At 38.5% G+C, this 21,144-nt stretch overlaps 5 protein-coding genes across 5 annotated transcripts; 2 read left to right on the top strand and 3 right to left on the bottom strand.

The window, feature by feature from the left end:
- Window positions 1-1,431: 1,431 nt before the first annotated feature.
- On the bottom strand, window positions 1,432-2,631 carry EAE97_004840 (uncharacterized protein; the record flags this gene model as incomplete). Its single annotated transcript, XM_038875352.1, has 1 exon — window positions 1,432-2,631. One exon carries the CDS (start codon window positions 2,629-2,631, stop codon window positions 1,432-1,434), a length of 1,200 nt encoding a protein of 399 aa, XP_038733709.1.
- A 1,091-nt stretch (window positions 2,632-3,722) lies between these two features.
- Window positions 3,723-7,078, bottom strand: EAE97_004839 (uncharacterized protein). The gene is made up of 4 exons (XM_038875351.1): window positions 6,404-7,078; window positions 6,211-6,309; window positions 5,371-6,135; window positions 3,723-5,321 (listed from the first exon to the last, which is right to left on the bottom strand). The coding sequence occupies exons 1-4, from the start codon at window positions 6,407-6,409 to the stop codon at window positions 4,320-4,322; spliced, it is 1,872 nt and encodes a 623-aa protein (XP_038733708.1). The 5' UTR covers window positions 6,410-7,078; the 3' UTR covers window positions 3,723-4,319.
- Window positions 7,079-14,407: 7,329 nt separating this feature from the next.
- On the bottom strand, window positions 14,408-16,914 carry EAE97_004838 (uncharacterized protein). Its single transcript, XM_038875350.1, has 3 exons — window positions 16,680-16,914; window positions 15,326-16,604; window positions 14,408-15,274 (listed from the first exon to the last, which is right to left on the bottom strand). Exons 1-3 carry the CDS (start codon window positions 16,759-16,761, stop codon window positions 15,061-15,063), a joined length of 1,575 nt encoding a protein of 524 aa, XP_038733707.1. The 5' UTR covers window positions 16,762-16,914; the 3' UTR covers window positions 14,408-15,060.
- Window positions 16,915-17,232: 318 nt separating this feature from the next.
- On the top strand, window positions 17,233-19,258 carry EAE97_004837 (uncharacterized protein; the record flags this gene model as incomplete). The annotated part of the gene is made up of 3 exons (XM_038875349.1): window positions 17,233-17,333; window positions 17,396-17,531; window positions 17,585-19,258. The coding sequence occupies 3 exons, from the start codon at window positions 17,233-17,235 to the stop codon at window positions 19,256-19,258; spliced, it is 1,911 nt and encodes a 636-aa protein (XP_038733706.1).
- Window positions 19,259-20,298: 1,040 nt separating this feature from the next.
- On the top strand, window positions 20,299-20,893 carry EAE97_004836 (uncharacterized protein; the record flags this gene model as incomplete). The annotated part of the gene is made up of 2 exons (XM_038875348.1): window positions 20,299-20,727; window positions 20,801-20,893. 2 exons carry the CDS (start codon window positions 20,299-20,301, stop codon window positions 20,891-20,893), a joined length of 522 nt encoding a protein of 173 aa, XP_038733705.1.
- Between the last annotated feature and the right edge of the window lie 251 nt (window positions 20,894-21,144).

Genomic DNA, 21,144 nt, shown 5'->3' with positions numbered 1-21,144 from the left:
ATAAAATGGAGGATCATGTATTAAGCCTTCAAATCCAGGGTTTATATATTATTAACCTTACGTGTTTTTTGTTGCATCAATAAAGAATTACTTGCAGATACAACAATATAATTCAAAACAAGAAATTCAACCTCCCCTCTCCCAATTCATCATCTTATGTTTACTTACCTCACTCACCCTACCACCGACCAAAAAACAAAAACACTCCCCAACCCTCATTCATCCCCTTTCCCTATTCTCCACGCACAAAAAGCAAAAGAATAATCGTGAAGGGCCTAATCCGGGATCGAACCGGAGACCTCTTACAATCAATTTGGATTGAATAACCCAAAGCAAGAATTCTACCACTGAACTATCAGGCCTTTTTGATAAATATAGTCGCTACGTCTTAGTTATATAAACTAAGATTGGAAAAATTGAATTCTGTGCAAGAGATAGTGGAGAAGTTCTTTCCTCTTTTTTTTTCTCGCGTCGTAGGTGTGGAGACGCGGGAGGGGTGCGGCTGGTAAGCGAGTGGGATAGGGGGAATTTGGGATGGGTGGGAATGTGTGTTTAGGGGGTAGGTGAGTGAATTATTGTGTTGGTCTGTTGATGGCAGGATGAAGGGTTTATTTATTTGGATTTTGAGTTGTTTTTACGTTAGGAGGATTCAATTCAAGAGTGAAGTAACTAGTTGGAGATAGTATCGTATCTCACATTTGTCTGTTTGAGAAGATAGTTTGACTCTCAATCTCAATCTTCATTTACTATATATAGCTTTAACATATAGCATCAAATTTTATATATTAATGAGTCTCCAGATCCATACTTACCTCTTCATGCACAACTCCCAGAGGACATTGCAGATACATTTATAAAAATATCTTCCAAATCTTGAATATCCAATCCAATGAATTTTAAATCAGTAAGGATGATTATTATAGTCAATGAATACCTATCTATCTATCTACCTACATAGTAACCGGTACAGAATTTAAATAGGTTATGACTCTCGATTCTTTCTCGGCGTAATGTTAGATGTAGATAGTAAATTGTCAACTTCCCCCCATATATCAACATAAAGTGAAACAGGTAAGAAATCCAGAATCAATATACTTCTCAAGACATCAATCTTTCCTCTCCCTAATACTACACAGACGAATACCACACTATATGAAACCACATCCATGCACTTGTAATCTTACAACACCCAAACTCGACACATACTGTGTTCAAAACTGGATGAGCTACATAGATGAGCTATGTGATATATTTGCAGATTCACTTGTATCAACATATCATTCAAACTGATTACCAAATAGCATACCTATCTAGATACTATCCAAACCATCTCAAATCTCCCATCCCTCCTATAAACAGCATCACATCTCACATCCCACACCCAACATCCCACACAACATCCCCCTCACACAACCCCTCATTCGTGAATTCTCAAACAACAACATGCATACTCATATGTTCCACCGCATCCTTAATACTCCTCATCCATCTCTGATTAATACAATACGGGCACCTTATTGGTTGTTCCCCAACTTGCATCAGCGAATTTTCATTCTGTTCCGGGATGGCCGGCGCTACAATTCGTTGTGCGGTATGCAGTGTGAATGGTTGTTGAGGACTTCCACTACTACCCGCTCGATTGGTATTCAGAGGTATGGGAGTTTCGACTCTATTTGCGTTTTGATTGGTAGGCCCTCCGTTATTCATGGGTGTGTTCACCTTGTTATTCGTTCCATTTCCATTTCCATTTCCATGATTATTCATATCGGAAAAGAGAACTTGGTTTTGCGGCATGTTATTGTTTCCTTGCATAGCATTGCCATTATTTTCACTGCCACCCCCACCCCCACTCCCAGACCCATTTCCAGAAATTGTACCATCACTCCCTAATCCATCACCCTGTCCTCCACTACTTTCATCTCTACTACCTGCTTTCTTCAAAATTTCCGTCTTTGCTCTTCTACATTGCTGTAAATGTACTTCGGCTCCAAATTCCCTCATCATACGATCTCGAATTTCCACTGGTGCCGTGTCTTTCGTAATCGTCATCAATTTTGGTAAAATTCCCATAAGAAATGGTAACCGACTAGCGCTATTCCTCTGAACTTTCGGTAGAACAGGTAAAACTTGTCCTGAAATTGCCATTCCATTACTTGCTCCATTACGTTGTTCAATAACTCTCGCTCCGGGCATAATATGTCCATTTTCTCCTTCTCCAGCTCTAACCACCATACCAGGTGGTATCCCCATCCCAACTCCTCCCACCCCCCCATTTCCATTCTGTCCCATCCCCACCGACATCCCCCCAACATTCCCATCCCATCCCCCATTAACTTGTCCCCTCCCTACCCCCCCCGCACCTGGATGTCCAACACTGACCAAATCATCCAAACAAGTATGTCTCTCCCTCAACACCGTAACCCTAGCCAACGGTTCTCTCCCTCCCCTCCTCTCCCAATTACACCTCACCACAAAAGGACAACCTGGATCCCTCTTACATCCCACCCTCACTCTCCCAGTATCACTTTTCAAAATCCTCGGTTCGAAATGTGCTTCAATCGCCCAAGCATGTAGCGCTTCTTTAAAAGCTTTCAAAGAAGGAAATTCCTGTCGAAGTTGTAAAGGTGGCATTTGTGATGTAAAGACAATGCTTCCGATCTTGCGCCGAATCTTATACAAAGCTCGAACCCCAAATTCAACTCAAACCACAATCCTCAAAATTCCAATCTCAATCACGTATTCCCACTAATTCTCTATCCTACAATCACCTCAATCAAAACCACAAATCGATTGAAATGCCTCTTGCGTTATCCCCAAACGCAAAATATCACTCTATAGTAGCTAGCTAGCTACCCAGTCCAGTACCCTCAATCGCAAACCCCTCTCCTCAGCTTAATAATCCAGCAACCCAAACAAATCCCCACGATTTCAGAAATGCTTATTATGGCCAGCCAAAATTCCAAAGTCCAAATAAATCTAGCGTCCACAGGGCGATCTTTAGCGTTACCGTTGTCGTTGCCTCACTACGCGCCGTGGCGATCAAGTCCAATTTCGAGTCCAAGTCCGACTTCAGGTTCAAGCTCAAGCGGACCCAAGTACAAATAAATCGACCCCTCGCATCAATCAATCAATCAATCAATCAATCAATCCACACAAATCTCCCCAAGCAACTATTACAAAAGCACAGTACCAATTACCCCCCTTCAAAAAAACAATCCAAACAATTGTCCACGAATCGCATTCAATAGCAAATGATACTTCGTCGCAACCGTTTCATTCGTCTCATTCGTCTCATTCATTCGTTTCGTTTGATCAATAAGAAAAAGAAGCTCGCTCGGTGGAGAAAAAGTTAAATAATTCGGGGTAGTGAAGATGAGAGAAAGAGGGGTGTTTGAGGTTGGAGGATACTGGACCTGCTCGGAAGAAAGATAAAGTGGCACGATCATTTCATTCTTCTTAGGTAAGAATTTCGCAGGGGTTATGTTAGTTTATGCATCCTGGTATGTATGTCATTTGAGAAGTTATCAGCTGCCTTGTGAAGATGGAAAAGCCGAGAGAGCTCACCGGAAGATGTGTGAATAAGCTCACCAAGAGTTAGGAGCATTTATCAAGCTCACCGGGTGGTCATGCCAATAACCTAGGGGGACTATTTACTTGATTTCAATATCAAGATCAACATCAATATCAACATCAATACAATACACCCTCAAAACTCCACAAACTTTTCAGTCCATTCAATTGAATATTTAAATGCTCGCTGCTTAGGTATTCATTCACACACTAAATAAGAACTTAGTCGTCCCTATCATCATCTCTTTAATTTTCTCCCTCTCCTCCTCCTCTCCCTCATTCCCAATTCCATCTCCATCTCCCGTAACTTAAAAAGCAATTGGTAACTAATTTCCTCCAACAAATGAAATTTCCATGGTATGTCCGTCATGCAGCCCAAAATGTTCAAAAGAAAAAAACAACAAGGGGTGATAAAGAAGAAGCGCCATAATGATAACGCCCAGTGCCTCCCTAATATTCTTATCCCCGATAGAATCTTGACGAAAAGGTAAGAAGAATGGTATTGTTTAAAAAAAAAATTGTGTTGATCTGCATCAAAATGAGTGGTTTTGGCTGCCAAAAAGTGTACCAGCAACTATTACCAACCCCTACAGAAGAGTTGTCTGTACATCTGAAGCAGATCAAGAAAGTGTAAGTGCAAAAAAAGTAGCGATAGAACATTTCGTTCATAGAATCGACGAGAGTTGTTTGTTCTCCATTGCCCGTGCAGTAGCAGATACATGTAGATGTAAAAGTTGTGATCAATGATACTATTGATATTCGACGTAAATAATAAGCTTATCGTTCCGTTGTAGAGCAATGTCCAAATCATTGTCGCTCATTAAGTTGGGCTTTTCTCCGCTGGGCTCGTCCTTGTAGTAAAGTGCAATTTCATCCCCTTGTGGAATCTTCAAGCGATCACTGATTTTCTCATAAAGCTGTTGGAACTGAATGTCGGTAGGTACTCGAATGGCAATCAAGTCATCACCGAAATAGATCTTGACCTTCATAGCAGATGGAGATGGTAGTTGCCCATTGGCATTATTGGCTGGAGATAATAATGAGTTGCTGGATGGTTGAGAGAGAGATGAGGTCTGACGTGTTGGACCTTGACCATTATTGACTGATAACGATGATTGTCCTCTTTGATGACCTGGAGCAGCTGTTAAGCCCGTAGGTGCCCCGCTCGAATAATTTTCACCGTTCAAATCGCCCCTTGAAGATTGCCTAGATGCTGCTTGTGTTCTTGAATCGTTTGATGACTGTTGTGAACCACCCGATAGACGGTATTCTTCTTCAACTGCGTTTGGATCCATCTCATAATCTCCTTCTCGAGGCGCGAAGAACTGCTTAACAAGAGTGCATCTTGAGATATATGGTGGTTGGGTCAAAAGGCTCTTGACATAGGCATCAAGATTATGTTGTCTTCCTTCGGTAATCGCGTCTGTAACATAGTTGACAGGTCCTGGCATGTACGGCAAGCTTCTTTTCTGCGTACCAGTGTTTCCTGCCTCCGCCGGGAACTCTGTCAGGAGAGCAATCTGAAAATCGTAAAAGTCTTCGTAGTATCTCGAAAGTTCCCAATGTCTCCCATCTTCCAGACCAGCCTCGATCACGAACCAGTATTTATCTTCAGCGAAACAGTATCGTGGTATCCGCGCTGATATTGGAGCGTACAATTGGGACGTAGATTTGGATGGCACAGAATATGGGTTTTGCGGAACCTGTTGGGCGGGTTGAGATGCTCTTGCTTGTTGTGATTGTCGTTGGTCCTGATCTTGTGTTAGTTTTGAATCTCCATCTGCGCGTTTCAGTCCATACATAGCTTTGACCATTCTGCTGACTCTGCCTTGAGTTCTGTTGTTGCAGACTCATTCTTTCCATGCTCTGCTGCATTTGTTGTTGCTGTTGTTGTGAAGAGCCATTGGGAACTTCGAATTTGCCCAAGGTAATGCTACTATTCTTATAATCGGCGGCCATTCGCTTCCATTCTTCGACTTTGGGCACACCCGCTCTCTGAACTGCCTCTTGCGCGTTCGGCACCGCTTTGCCAGTGCCCATATCGCGTATCTCGATGAAATCAACTGGTATTAGTCCTGGGCCCCCAAGTCGCCCAATGGGTTTCGCGACAAACCATTCCGGATTCGATTGAGCAATCACGATGATTGCTTCTCCAGCCTTGGCTTCCAATTCATCGGGCCTTTCCGCCGCAAAATCGTACATAACCACTCCGTAAACCATCGCGCCGGTGCCTTTCATTGTCTTTGAAAATCTCTGACCTCCACCGCTATCTGGTGGACTCGCCAGTGTCCCTGAACCGGACATGTCGGAATAACCCGAATCATGATCCACCTTCATACCCATAGGCGACTTATCTGATAGAGATTGACCACTATCTCGCTCAGTCTTTCCTAACGCTTGAAAGTATGCAACAGGTACCAAACCCCTCGCATCTGGCACTGCAGGATTACACGCTTCATACCAATCCGTATCGTTTTCTCGTCCTATAACATGAAAGAAGTCGCCCCTCGTAAAACCCAATTCTTGATTTGATGATGGCTCATAATCGTACAATGCGCGAATAACCTATAATAATTGCAGATCGTTAGGAAAATGCGAAATCGATGCAGTTGCGACTCATGCACACGAAATTCGGCATACCTTTTTTGGAGGGACAATCGCGACGGCAGATTTGGGCGTTAGAGAAATATGTTGAGCTTTTGAATCGGGCTTTTCGCCTTTAATCGACCTACGAAGAGCCTGATAGACAATCATAATGTTAGCGATGACTCCTCCCAACGTGGATTTTTACAATCCACCGATCAAGTCAGAAACTGGTTGGGTGGTTACTGACCTTCATTATTCAGATGGCTTTATCGTTATGTCGTACTCCTCGAGAATGCAAGCCAGGTAGGTAGGTGGGTAGGTGGGTAGGTAAATGATTGAATGAATGAATGAATGAATGAGTGAACAATAGAAGAAAGAGAAAGTAAGAAAAGCTTTCGAATTTTGGAATTGTTGATATCGAGGGTAGTAGTTATGATTGTCGACAAGAATTGGTGTAAATAATATTATGGCTAGGGATCGATTGCTCTTGCTTCTTCTTCAACTGCTTCTTCTTCTTCTTCTTCTTCTTCAACTGCTTCTGCTTCCTCTGCTGGATTCTTGAATAACTTTTCCGGCACTTTCCCTTTTCCTTTTCCTTTTCTCAATGCAACCCTTCCAACGTTCTTTATGGCGGCGATAAAACCCCAAGCGCTACTCCGAGTCCACTACTGTACACTACGAAATAGCTAGCCTCGAGCTAGCATGCAAGAAGGGGGGACTGATAAGGTGGGGTGATTAAGCAGATGTGAATCCTGCAAAGGAAAAAAAGACGATGGAGTGATGATGGGTTATGGTTATGTTATATGTAGGTAGTATGATATGGGATCGAGAGATAGATGGGGTGATGGGAAGAAGAAAGATCCTATATATTGCGCGCGTCGTATTTGATTTGAAAAAAGTTTGTGAGAAGTGTGTCTGAACAGAATGGGATGAAGGCTGGCTGGCCGGCTTTCTTGCTTGCTCGCCTGCTTGCTTGCTTGCGTGCAATAAAAGAGGGAGGGGTGGTATAAAAGAGGAATAAGCTAGTTGCAAAACGAGGTATATTTCTTCTTTTTTTGAGGAAATGATTTTCTAGCATCCGGTTGAAACGGGTTGATAAAATCTTTGGAAAAGAGAATGGATGAGATTAGTGAAGGATATCAACATCAACGGTCATGTAATCGGTCGTTTCTCACTCTCGAGTAATATTGTAGCTAGGATCGAGTTCAGTATATTTTGCGTATCGAGATTTGATCATGCATTGAGCATCAAAGTATCGATATCGATATTGTCGTAAGTGGCGGACTTTAATTTGGACTAACAAATGGCGCTTTGCTCCTGGAAGCTCAATATTTTACAAGATAGACAGATAATTCGGACAATAATACGAATAGTAAGAATAAGTTGACCTCGTTACTGTTCTACGGCCTTTTCTTTGTTGGATCAAAGAATATCTATGTTTGGGTGAGAGAGGAGAGGAAGAGGGGAGGGGCAAGGGAATACTTCCACAAAAGGATTTGAGGATGCTTGGCTTGCAGTGAGGAAAGGAGTGTGCATGGTAATAATGGATGATAATCCTTTTAATAAGATGGGATTTGTGATGTGTATGTGAGAGGATGTGAGAGGATGTGAGAGGATGTGAGAGGATGGATATATGTATGTATATGGGAGTGTGTATGTATATATACTCTAATAGCTCTCTATCAGATATTGAATCCATTCATACATCGACGACAATACCTAGTATCTTTACTCTACCAAGTTCTCATTTAGTGATTAGTTATCAAGAGATATCAATGTTTTGATAAGTGTCAGACGAGTATGTAATGAACGATATCATTTCATCACCTAGTACCTATCTATCTATCTAGTATTCAAACCTAGTACCCAGAACATCGGAACCAACACAATCTAGAATTCTCTTACCTTTGCCTCTCTCTCTCTTTTGATTTCCTATCTTTCTCTCTCTCTCTCTCTCTCTCTCTCTCTCTCTCTCTCTCTCTCTCTCTCTCTTACCCATCTCCGAGAGCAAAGATCACTCCTCCAACTTACTCCATCCTTCTAGACTTTCTCGTTCCCTTCTGTACATCTTCATTTGGGGATGCTTGAAGGATATCCACAATTACCGTTACTAGAGGTTTGATATACACTCTCCTAAGTCAGGCTAACTGCCACTAGGAACTTTTCTTTAATTTAGATGCCGCTTTTTTGGCTGCGTCGTGTGGGATTCTGGAATGAATGAATGGAATGAAGGTAGACTTTTTACACTTTTTCCTTGGGGAGACTTTTTAGACTTTGGTATTAGTTGAGTGAGTGATTGCATTGGGTTGGAGAATGAGAAGTAGTAGAATAATAAGTAGTGAATAATAAGTAGTAGAATAATAGAATAATAGAATACCAAGTAAAATACTAACGTGATTTATCATCGAGTGGACCATATCATTAAGTGAGCCATCATTTTTACATACAAAATTTGTTTGTGTATAACCATGCACTTTCTTTATTTATTGATAGAATTTTTTAAAAATTAAAATTATAAAATTTAATTATATAAATATTACAAAAATCTCATTATTTATTAGAAATTCAAATTAATATAAGAATTATTATTAGGAATATTTTTTTGTAACAAAAATCGTAACAATTTTCACTTTTTTTAATATAAAATGAAAATATTTATATAAAAACTAGATTTTTAGAAAACTAATCTTTTATTATTATTTAATCTTTTTTTCTTTTTCTAAAATAATGATTAGTTATTAAAATACGAATATTCAAAAAGCCTTAATTTTGGTGTATTTTGAAGTGGCCCACTCGATGATATGGTCTACTCGATGATAAACCACGTTATACAACATATCAAATGAACCCTTTCCAAGGTCTATTTACACATGTCATGAATGATGTCTTTCCATCTGTCTGTCAATAATTACTTTTCCCTCGATTCAATTCAACTAATAAAAGTATAATACTAATAAAGCAGTAACACATACATTACCTGCATACATTACATTACATTACATTCCAAGCCAATAAACCCTTACTGCATTACCTCTACCTACTTACACGCTTTTGTCCATCCATCCATCCATTCTTTCTCATCATAATTAATCAAATTTCTTATCGAAACCTATCTACCTACCTATCGATAACTAAATCTTCTCATCACTCGTCACTCGTCACTCGTCATTCCTTACTCATACCTCGTGCTTTGCGCTTTGCGCTTGCTTTCTCAAGGTTGACACGGACACGGACAATTCAGTTCATTTCGATTCGATTTGGAAGAGTGCGCACTGTGAAGACTCCATTTGGTGTTTATTAATCAATTGATAAATTGCTGTATTCATACTGATAGTGACATAATACATTATACATCATCTACCCTCGCGACCCAGAGAAAAAGCCGAACATCAAACCAGCAAAAATGAAAGGAAATTCAAATATAATCTCTTTTTCAAAATTCAATTAAAATTTCTTTATTATTATAATACTTTTAAACATAAAGATATAGATTTATTCTTTAATAAATTATAAACTATTATACTTTTTTAAAACAAAATCTTTAAATTTCGTTTCGATTGAAGATTTATCTTCTTAATAATCTTACTATTCACGAGAACTATATAGAAAAACTTAACTATATCAGACTAGGATATATTGGAATCTTGAATATATCAGACTTTTTTCCCGTTTTTTCTGAAATTTATATAGAAATATCAGAATTTTGATAAAAACTAGTATATCGAACACTTTTTTTACAAATTCGATATAAATTTTAGTAATGAATTTAACTAAATAAGCTATATTTTGAATAAGTAAACTTGATTAACTATTATTAAATAATTTTTTTTTTAAAATATTAAGGTTTGGAGCTGAAATCAGATATAAATTTTGGTTAGAAAGCTTAAGTTATTATTTTTTATATCGAAAGATTCTTTATATCGAATTTGATTAATTAAAAATCTCAGTTTGATATAATCAAGTTTTTCTATAGTACTCTCGAGTACTATCTATATGTAGAAGAAAAAACAGATCGGAATTGATTACTTTTAAATTCTCTCAATAGTTCAATTTTTTTCTTTAAATTTGGAATAAAATATATATTTCAATTGATGCCAATATAGCTAAGAATTAAGAATTAATTCGAAACTTTCAAATTCAATTATTTTATTTATAATTGATTTATAATTCAATTAATTGAAAGATTCTGATAAAGAACTAGCCGGCGGGGAAAAAGAATTTTTCAGTCTATCGATTCGTAGAAGTTCCTTTTTTCTTTTTGATTATTAGAATAATTATTGAAACCCTACGAATTCGTAGACTTCAATTCTTTTCCCCCGACGACTAGTACTGTGACACTTTGCCTTAGAAGAACTGCGAGAGTAGGATACAATTTATTCTTAGAGATCTACAACTACAGAATTGAAAGTAAAGTGTTTGTAGAGTATAATGTGTTTTATCAGTGAATAGTTTATATCAATAAATAGATCATTTCGAAAATCATTTAAATCAAGCTTCTTAAAATATTAATATTTTAATAATTAATTATTATTTTTTTAAATAAAAGATTATAAAAAATAATTAAAATCTAGATTTTTTATTGATTTAATTTTTATAATATGTTTTATTAATGAGTGATTTATATTAATAAATAGATTATTTTGAAAATCATTTAAATCAAATTTCTTGAAATATTAATATTTTAATAATTAATTATTATTTTTTTAAAAAAAAGATCTTAAAAATTAATTAAAAATTAGATTTTTTATTAATATAATTTTTATAAAATAGTTTTACTATTTTTTTTTAAAAAAAAGAAATTATTATAATTTTCGTTATAAAAAAACTTTTTTTTATAATAACAATTTTATAAATTCGAATTTCCTAAAACTAATTAGATTTTTGAGATTTTTATATATTCAAATATTTTGTATTAAATTTTCAAAAAATTATATTTATAAATAAATAAAGTATACAATTACGTATAAATAAATTTTATATATAAAATAAGTGATCTATTTATTAATATGAATTACTCACTGATAAAACACGTTATCTATATATTAGCTATATATATGTAATCGTGCACGTGTATAAGTGCGCATGTGAGCGATCGCAACTATAATTAAGTTCGATCCATAACAATTCTCATACAAATTGAAAAATCGATATTTTGAAGCTTTAAATCTCAATCCAGGAAAATCCTAAAAATCTAAAAATTCTGATATAAGCCTAGAATGGTTTGAATTATATGTATATAAATTTTTACTAAATTATATTCAATATTGATAGAGATATTAATAGGTCGAAAAAGTAATTTTTGATGTAAAAGGGTAGCTCAAAACAGGGGTGGCTCGAAAGTAGAGTAGTCGACTTATTAATGAAATGATTAATTGATATTTGATTCGAGGTGTTCAGCTCAGGTATTGTGAACTTTATAATAGATAGAATTAATAGTTATAGTATTTATTATTAAATATATACTGTATAGAATGTAGAATATAGAATATACTAAAGTAGATAATAAACATTACTTGTTTATAATAATGTGTTTTATCAGTGAGTGATTTATATCAATGAATAAATCATTTATTTTATATACAAAATTTGTCTATATATAATTGTATATTTTCTTTATTTATAAATATAATTTTTTGAAAATTTAATACAAAATATTTGAATATATAAAAATCTCAAAAATCTAATTAATTTTAAGAAATTCGAATTTATAAAATTATTATTATAAAAAAAAGTTTTTTTGTAACAAAAATTGTAACAATTTCCTTTTTTTTTTAGAAAATAATAAAATTATTTTATAAAAATTATATTAATAGAAAATCTAGATTTTAATTAATTTTTAAAATCTTTTTTTTCAAAAAAATAATGATTAGTTATTAAAATATTAATATTTTAAGAAATTTGATTTAAATAATTTTCGAAATAATTTATTTATTAATATAAACTATTCATTAATAAAATATATTATAAAAATTAAATCAATAAAAAATCTAGATTTTAATTATTTTTTATAATCTTTTAAGAAATTTGATTTAAATAATTTTCGAAATAATTTATTTATTAATATAAACTATTCATTAATAAAATATATTATAAAAATTAAATCAATAAAAAATCTAGATTTTAATTATTTTTTATAATCTTTTATTCAAGAAAATAATGATTAGTTATTAAAATATTAATATTTTAAGAAGCTTAATTTAAATGATTTTCGAAATGACCCATTCACTGATATAAACCACTCACTGATAAAACACGTTATATCATCTATCTAGTATTAAGTGTATCTCACCTCTCTCTCTTTACTCATCAATATCATATACATACATATATAAACACCAACAACAAACCCACACACACAAATCCCTCAATTTTTCATTTTTATCTACCGTACCTCGAGCCTACCTCCCAAACCACCTACCTCAATCTCCTCAAACACCCACCCACCTACTCACCATAGAAACCCGGTACCTGCATCTGCACTCCCCTCCTCATCAGCACACTCCATACAGAGTACATAACATGTCTCAAACACACACACCTCCCATCCCAAATTCTTCCAATAACAATCTCTTTTCCACATCTTCCCCCACTTATCCTTAACGGCGGCACGCTTGATTCACGAGGCAGCTGGAAAGTGGAAAGTGGAATGTGGAAGGGAAAGTGGAATCGGATTTTTATGAAGTAGGTTCGTATATTAGTAGGTCTTAGGTAAGTAAATGCCCCATCATTTCAGGGCTGAGAGGGATTTTGTTTGGGGATTTTGAGTGTTGTGATTATTGTTATTATTCATACATCTCACATCTCACACCTCACACAAAACCAATCGAAATATAATAAGCTACAAAACCCCAATACAAGCCCATTAAATTTCCAAGTTTCCGTTCTTTCATTACCTACCCACCCATCTACCCGGTATCTACACAGCACATATACCCGAATACTTATCCCAATTCCAAAAGTCCACTCTATATCATATCCGACTTGTAGTATCTCCTAATTATACACCTCTAATATCACATTCATATCCCATCCCATACCCCCAGCTCTCATCAAACATTCAACTAACCACATAATCCATACAAAAGAAAAACATTCGTCCAATTCCCGTACCTACTACCTACACATAACTTGAACTACCTACATAGATAAAACTCCATATCCTCAGATCACCACTGCGGTTACTTCCTTCTTCTCAATGCTCATCGTCCCACTCTACCCCCAGCCAAATTCCAACCTCGATATTCCAACTCCAATCTTTAGAATCTAAATCTAAATCTAAATCTACACCTACAACACCCAGAGCATCTTTTCCTATAACTTATTTTGTTACTGTATCACTATATAACTATATCTATCACTACAATCCTCTCTCATCAAATCAATCCACCTACATATAAATTACTTACTTCACAAGCATACATCTATTTCATGAATCTCACTAATACATCATACCAATAGATCAGATCATAATATACATATAATGGTAGGTATCTAGGTAACCAGCTAGCTAGCTGATGGCGATCGAATACATACTAGGTACACATACATACCACCCCAATTCAAACCCCCTCGCCTATCATCCTCCAACTATTTTCTTACCTATTTTCACTTAACTGCACGAGCGACACCACATCCATATCCAAGCTCTCTTTTCTCTTCACTCCCCTCTTAAGCTTCCCCTCCCTCTCTCCAGATCCCAATTCAAATAAAGTCACCTAATTTCTAATCACTCCCCGATCCCCAATCCCCAAGCGCAAAATACCCACCCCTCACCATCCACCATCCGTCATCCACCATCCACAATCAACACAACATGTGACAAACCAGCATTGACGTCAAAGTCCAAGCAACTTTTCACTCCGTCCGCCTTCTCTCCGCGTTCTTTCCGTCTTCTCCCGAGCTTCTCAAGCTTCTCTCGACCTTCCCTCAAGCTTCTAGTCTTCCTTGATTCTCCCGTGACCCCTCATCACATCGACGCTACCGCTCACTAAAAGCTCTATCTGAAACGTGCTACTTTGTAAAAATTACTAGGTACTGTTAGTAGTTGAGATAAAGTGAGCTTCATATTAAAGCAGCTCTGCTTTACATTCAGGGCATAAGGGTCCGGGAAAAGAATTTTCTAGGCATTAAGAAATGCTTTTCATCGTATATTAAAGTTATCGTTGTGAAATCTACAGTCATAAAAATCGTACGATGGTGTTAAAAACATACATGCACATCCCAAATTCAATTGAAAAGACAGTGGAATAGCTTTTGGTTTATTTTCAATGTTCTTAAAATTTTGTATCCATCATTTGCCCCAAACTTTTGTCAGTACTAAGTAATGTAAACCCTCGCCTCAAGTTGCAGTATGTACAGAGCTACGAGGGTTCTATAAGCCAACATGATAAATAAAAGGCGGTATCAACCGCCTCGAGCACACTTTTGTGCAACGCCATGCATGCAAGATTGTATCAAACGCTCCCTCCACTAGCACCATGCAAAGGTACAGAAGAACTTTGAACTCCAGGCCCCAATGTGCTTACCATTAACGGCTAGCACTCCACTCCATCACTATACGCCAAAACCACAAACTCCACCTAGATATTCACCATGCATCAAAGAAGAGAAAGAAAATAACAGTACAAAAGGTTTATCCCATTCGAAACCGAAGAAGGGGGAAAAGAAAACTCGAGTGTGTTCTTGGTCGACTCGAAAATCCATTCTGTGAAAGGACAAGCGGATGAAGACGGAACGCGCAGTCATCTAGACCCACATCTCGTTCTATGAGGGGAGGCCAATCAGGAAAATTAAATCATGTAGATTTAAGTTGAAGGGCGTCTTTGAATAACCATGGAGAGAAAAAAAATGACGAAATGGGTGAAAGATGGCAATATATGAACCAATTCGGAAAGAACAAAAGTGTTAGATTTGGCCCTTGATATCAATCGCGCGGAAGGCTTCAGCTTTTGCAGTTTCAAAAATCTGACCGGCCTGGCCAGAAAGAAATCGAAGGTCGCAATCTTTCTCTACTAACAAGGCCTGTCCATTGTGGTCACAAATGAATTGGGCAGCATCGCCGTCGGATTCGAATCCTAGTTCCTCCGTGACGAACCTTAATTTGACCTCGGGTTTGTAACTACGATGTGTTAGTTGGTCCATTAAAGCAATTACGATTGGATTGACTTACGTTCTGCAAATCTTCGATAAAGCAGCCAAACGTTCTCGGGCGACAAACATATCCATAAGATATGCTCCCATATTCGGAGTATCGAGGTAAAGTCTAAAGAATTTGTGATAATTGCCCAATGCTAATGCCGAACGTACACTCAATGCGTGTATTACCGCTTCGGATTCCTTCTCTGCTTTTGTTAGATCCGCGATGACATCATTTAATGCCGTGCGGTTAGCTGTGTGAATAAAATATAAAATACGATATGCCTTGAACTCCACTGGATTACCACCTATCTTCTGGGCATAAAGAGCCCGAAGTTGAGTCTGGCATTGATTATACTCACCGAGATCCCCCTTCTCCAATGCAATTCGCGCGTGGATTTCGTAGACGGTAACAGTAAATTCATTCTTGATACGCTGAACTGTAAGGTCCTGTCGCATAGATTTGAATTGGTCGCAGATATAAGAATAATTTCCTTCCTTCTTCCACTTCTTTTTCAACAGATCTAGCGTTTCCCGTAGGATGTACTCAGGGCGAACCTGTGAAGCAACGGGTGCAGTAGTCAAACGGAAGTACTCTTTTTCTAATGTTGTATTCGTACCGATCAAGGGACCCATCATTGGTTCCGGTGTAGGTGTTTTAGATTTATAGGTAGATTTATAGCCACCATCAAATCGTTTTTGTCGCTTCTCTAGGTTCTTCTGAAACTTACTTGTACCTTTATGGGAGAGATCGTCTTGGAATGGTTGTTGTCGTTTATCAAATCGTTGTTTGGAGGGTGTTAAATTGGCACGATCATCATTTCCCGCGCGGTTGTTAGCACGCCAGGGCGGCATTGCTGCGAGGTTCTCATCACTGCCTCCTTCTATAGATTTTCTCTTCTTGGCCGAATTCGCAAGACCGGTGGAAGCTAGTTGAAAATTCAAGGATTCCTGCTGCCATGCAGCGGCTGCCTTTGCTCGTTCTCTTTGTATCAATTGTTGAGGAAGTGGATAATTATCCCAATCACGGGAGAAGAGTGTGTCGGTATCGGATGCCTCGGTGATGGTCTTTTTTAACATATTTTCCATGTCTGGACGTTCAATACCGGCGATGGCATGCGCGACATCGAATGAACGTTGAACGTAATTACGGACTGACTGTGGCCAGTCTCTCTTCTTCTGGACAGGAGGTGATATTGATTGAGGGGGTGATTGCTGGGGGATTACTGCTGGGTTATACATTATGGGTGGGGCTTGATTAAATGATTGTCGAACTTGCACTGGATGATAAGCTGGGGCAACTATCGGCGCGACTGTGGAAATTTTGTCAGAAACCAGTATATAGATATTAGAACAAAAAGGTATTGCTGGAGCTGTGGATTTCTCACCTTGCTGATAGCCATATGAGCCTGTCGTACCTGGAGGCGGTGGAATATTAGAGTTCCATTGTGAAGCCATCGTATTGTACATATAGGACTTATGCTTTTACGCTCTTAGATATTAGTGATGCGATACAAGAAACGTAACAAGGTCTTCGATAAGAAAGACTCTTGAGAAGATGGTGTGTAGAATGTATCCGGGGTTTTTTTATAGAATAGTTGTCGACGCTGTAAGGTGGTGGAATGTTTTGTAAGAATGACTGGTTTGCCTAGGTGGAAATGGACAATTAACCGAATGAGTTGTCGTATAGTCGATCAGTCACGAGACAGGAAAGGCGGAAAAAAATTGCTACGGTAGTCCAAGTAGTCAGGATTGCCCAATTTACAGCAGTAATGATTGCATCATGATAAGGGAATGATAGTGAATGTGAATTTGTCTTAACCTTCTGCAAGGACCTGCAGATGCTGCAATCGTTTGTTCTCACTGTTCCCAGCAGATGTGCACTGCAGTGTCCCCAGACAGATATCAGAAAAACTCTCAGTACATGGCTTGCGTGGACGAATGTTTTTAAAACATTTAGACCTCACGACTGCTTTGAGGCCTTCTTATTTGCCAGATGAGGTCAACCTCTTTGTCCAAGACAATGTTGGGCTTTATGAGGGGTAAGTGTATGCGCAAGCAAGCAATATGAGAAAGAGATTTGCTTAACTAAAATTGTAAATAGGAAATACAAAATTCCTGATCATCAGAATGGTCAGGTCTACTTGACATCTCATCGAATATGTTATGTAGACAATAATGACCCAAGAAGGAATTCTACAGCAATAGATCTCAAAGACGTTGATCGTTATGAATTTTACGTAAGAGCTCCTAGCTATATTCTTGAGGGTATACATAGTTAATATCGTTACAGGCTGGTTTTTTGAAATCATCCGCCAAGATTACTCTTGTCCCGAAGCCTTCGAAACGATCCTCAGTCCAAAATCGAGCTCTAACAAGTCTACATTCTCCATCCAGAAGTGCAACATCATCTCCATTATCACGAACCGATAGTCCATTCCATCTGCCAGCTTCCGAACCTACACCCGCAAGTAGCGCGACATGGATCTGCCCTATCTGTTCTTTCTCGAATCCTGTCCCCTCGAATTTCGATCCAGTCACATCCAATGCAAACACTCCTTTGCCACCATGCTTAGCATGTGGCATCAAACCTCCGTTCGCTCTTATTCTTAAGGCAGCTATATCGAGTGCGGGCAACAGACCGACTCCCTCTACTACAACCCCGGTTAAAACACTCTTACCAGTGAGAGGTCGGCCAGATGCCCCTCGTCCGCAATCTGATTCTTGGGATACACCCTCGAGTCATTTCGGAGTTGAAGATGAGTCTCCCTCTGGTGGAGCCAATGAGGCATCTTTTGCTTGTCCTAGATGCACGTTCTTGAATCATCCATCGCTCATGGCTTGTGAGCTTTGCGGGGCTCCACTACTGTCACAAGACCTCCCAACTGGATTAAGTCCCTCACAACGACGTAAACTGTCCCCAGGCCCAACATTGAATAATCTGCCAGCGCCTGGGACGGAAACCAATGAGAGCATCAAATTGTCATTTCGAGGTGGTGGAGAAAAAGTGTTTCTCGAACGTCTCAAAGCATCCATGACACAGCGTAAATGGCTTCTTCAAAACGCTCCCCCGATACCCAAAACCAATCGTCATGTTAGGACAGATAGTGGATCAGGGTCGGGTAGTTCTACACCCAATGGCGAGCGGACGAAAACGGTTGGAATCGCAGGCCTGGAACAAAGACGTCTTGAAGTCCGTAAGAATAATGAACTTGTCATAGGAAGTGCTTTTGAGGATCTCGACGCATTGATGGCATCGGCCAAAGAGATTATTGCTCTTGCCGAATCATTTGCTAGCAGTAATAATGCAAATGGAAATACTGAATCTAATGCAGTTGCAAGTGCCCTTGGTTTAGTAACGACGAAAGATATGCTTGGTGGTGGGAGCAATTCCGAGTCATTGTATATTTCAGAGTTGTCAAGGAATCTTGCAGAGTTTCTCACAGATGATGCTAGAGGAATCCTGCGCAAGACTGGAGGTATTATTAGTCTGGTTGATTTATGGGCTACTTTCAACCGTGCTCGGGGTGGTGTTGAACTCGTTAGTCCGTTGGACTTCGAAAAGGCTGCAAGATTATGGGAGAAGCTGAAGCTTCCTGTACGATTGAGACAGTTTCGTAGTGGAGTACTAGTGGTTCAAGGCAGTGATAGAACTGACGAAAAGACTATCAAAACTTTGCTGGCATGGTTGAGAGATTTGCACGTATTTCCACCGGAGAAGGAAGTGCCATGGGACTGGCAAGAATTTGGACAGGGTGTCACATCACAGGACGCCGCAGAACGTTTTGGATGGAGCATAGGAGTAGCCGAAGAAGAACTTGAAATGGCTGAGGAAAGAGGTGCTTTATGTAGGGAAGTAAGTATAGAAGGCGTGAAGTTCTGGGAGAACTGGATCGACCCAGCGCAGTCGCCAGCACCCAATCTACAGCTAGCCGATGTTGGCAATCTTGCTGCCAGCTACATATAACATACATGGATTACATACTTTGAATAGTAAATAAGTATATCAAGCATAAATGTAAAAAGTTTTTGTACAGCTTTCTAAAACTAAAAGCCAAAAAGTCTTCAACTGATAAAGCATGAAGTGTGAAGTGTGAATTATTTCCCTCCATCTCCAGTGTTGAAGTCTTCTGAAAATCATCTTCCTGCATTCTTTATACATTTTAACGCGGGAACAAGATTGCCTAACACTATAAGTCTCTTTATGTTCTCATTTTTTTCTTAAAAAAAAAAGAATTCCGGCCCTAATGTAAATTTTTAACGATTCTCTTCCATTGACCTGCAGCCCTCTATAACATCCGCAATGCCAGAGTTATACCATACGGGCGAAGCAGATTAAATACAACTTTCCATTGCCATCCTGCATAGATACCAGAATTTCGGATCCGATTCTCCATCACAAGCGAGAATACATCCAGCTACCAAGCCTGCTAACATGGGGTTTCAAGATCATTCGACGAGATCTATCTCAACCAAAACAACAGGTTGTTAGAGAACATAGGAGCAAAGATACTTGCGTCGAAGTTCATGCTCATTTAGATAATGTAGAAAGCTAAGTGGAGAGTCGTATATGACAAGCGAAGAGCCACATAGGAGGTACGGTAGGAAGGGTAATGGATATCTCGCATTAATAGTACAACAACTATTTGGCATTGCATTCGATGAACTTACTAGCTGATTTATTCTTCGTGTAAGACTTCATCTTGCAATGCGGTACTGAATTCGTACGGGCATCTACTTATTACTGCTGTCGACAAAATATTGTAAATGTAGCCAGGTACGGCTAGTAAGACCATCATGTTTGTGTACAGCTTTGTCTTCTTCTATTTATATCACTCTCTATTTATGATATGTTACTTGTTTAAAACATCACACAATATCTTCACATATTGAATCTTCAGAACTCCAGGCAATCAACCAACATACCCTACATTATCTTCCATCTTCCCTTCACTATCAAAGTATCAGGCAAATAACTTCTCTGCCTAGACTACTTCCACAGCAAAAATGGACACAGATATGACCAGGCCATCAAATTCCTCATCACTACCGATGGTACCAGGCCCAGAGACTTTCTACCAAATTCCCCCAAACTTCGATCAGTCGAGATCTTCAACCTCAATTTCTACATCACAATTCCAAGGTCAATTACTTTTACCCAGACAGGATACCCTAAGCCCCGAAAAGGAACTAAAGAGCGATAGAGTCATGAAGGGAGTCATTGGACTCAATTTCCGCCCAGGAGTGGAAATCGGAAATGGAGATAGAAATTTAACTTCTGCGCCGAGTGTGAACCCAACTTCGACCTCCTATTCAGAAATTTCGAAGTCGAATCATTTCTATGGATTCTACTGGACTTGTTATCATGAGATAGCCGAGAAAGCCACGGTCTTGGGTAGTATGAGAGGTGTGGTAGAGAGTGCTGTTAAGGGACTGGTGGGTTATATCTCCTCTATTTTTGGGAGGACTGAGATGATGGGGTGAGCTTTTGCTAATTATGACTTGACAGTGTAAGAAAAAGAATTCGCTTGCGGAGAACAAGTGTGAAGAGTGTGGGCACTTGGTTTGTCGAGACTGTGAAAAGGTTGCCGAGTGCGAGTAGGTAAATTGTGGATGGGAAGTGCGGAATACATGGAGAAGGGCTGTGTAGGGAATAGAGTAGAGAAGTGGATCGCAAAGGGAGGAAAGGCAATTGATTGACGATCAGTGATCATCTTCTTAAGGTAGAAGAATTTCAGCAATACATTTTTATGAGGTTGCAGCAGTGATTAGTAGTATGGTAAAATCGATGTCAGCATATTGTGTGTACAATCACGATTACTCCTGGAAGTAAATTGAAAAAAATGCACTCTT

This window comes from Botrytis byssoidea (genome assembly GCF_014898295.1).
Source record: "Botrytis byssoidea strain MUCL 94 chromosome Unknown BBYS_008, whole genome shotgun sequence".
Taxonomy (NCBI): domain Eukaryota; kingdom Fungi; phylum Ascomycota; class Leotiomycetes; order Helotiales; family Sclerotiniaceae; genus Botrytis; species Botrytis byssoidea.
Note: the sequence above shows the minus strand (reverse complement) of the source record. Positions and strands in the feature narration are given on the sequence as shown.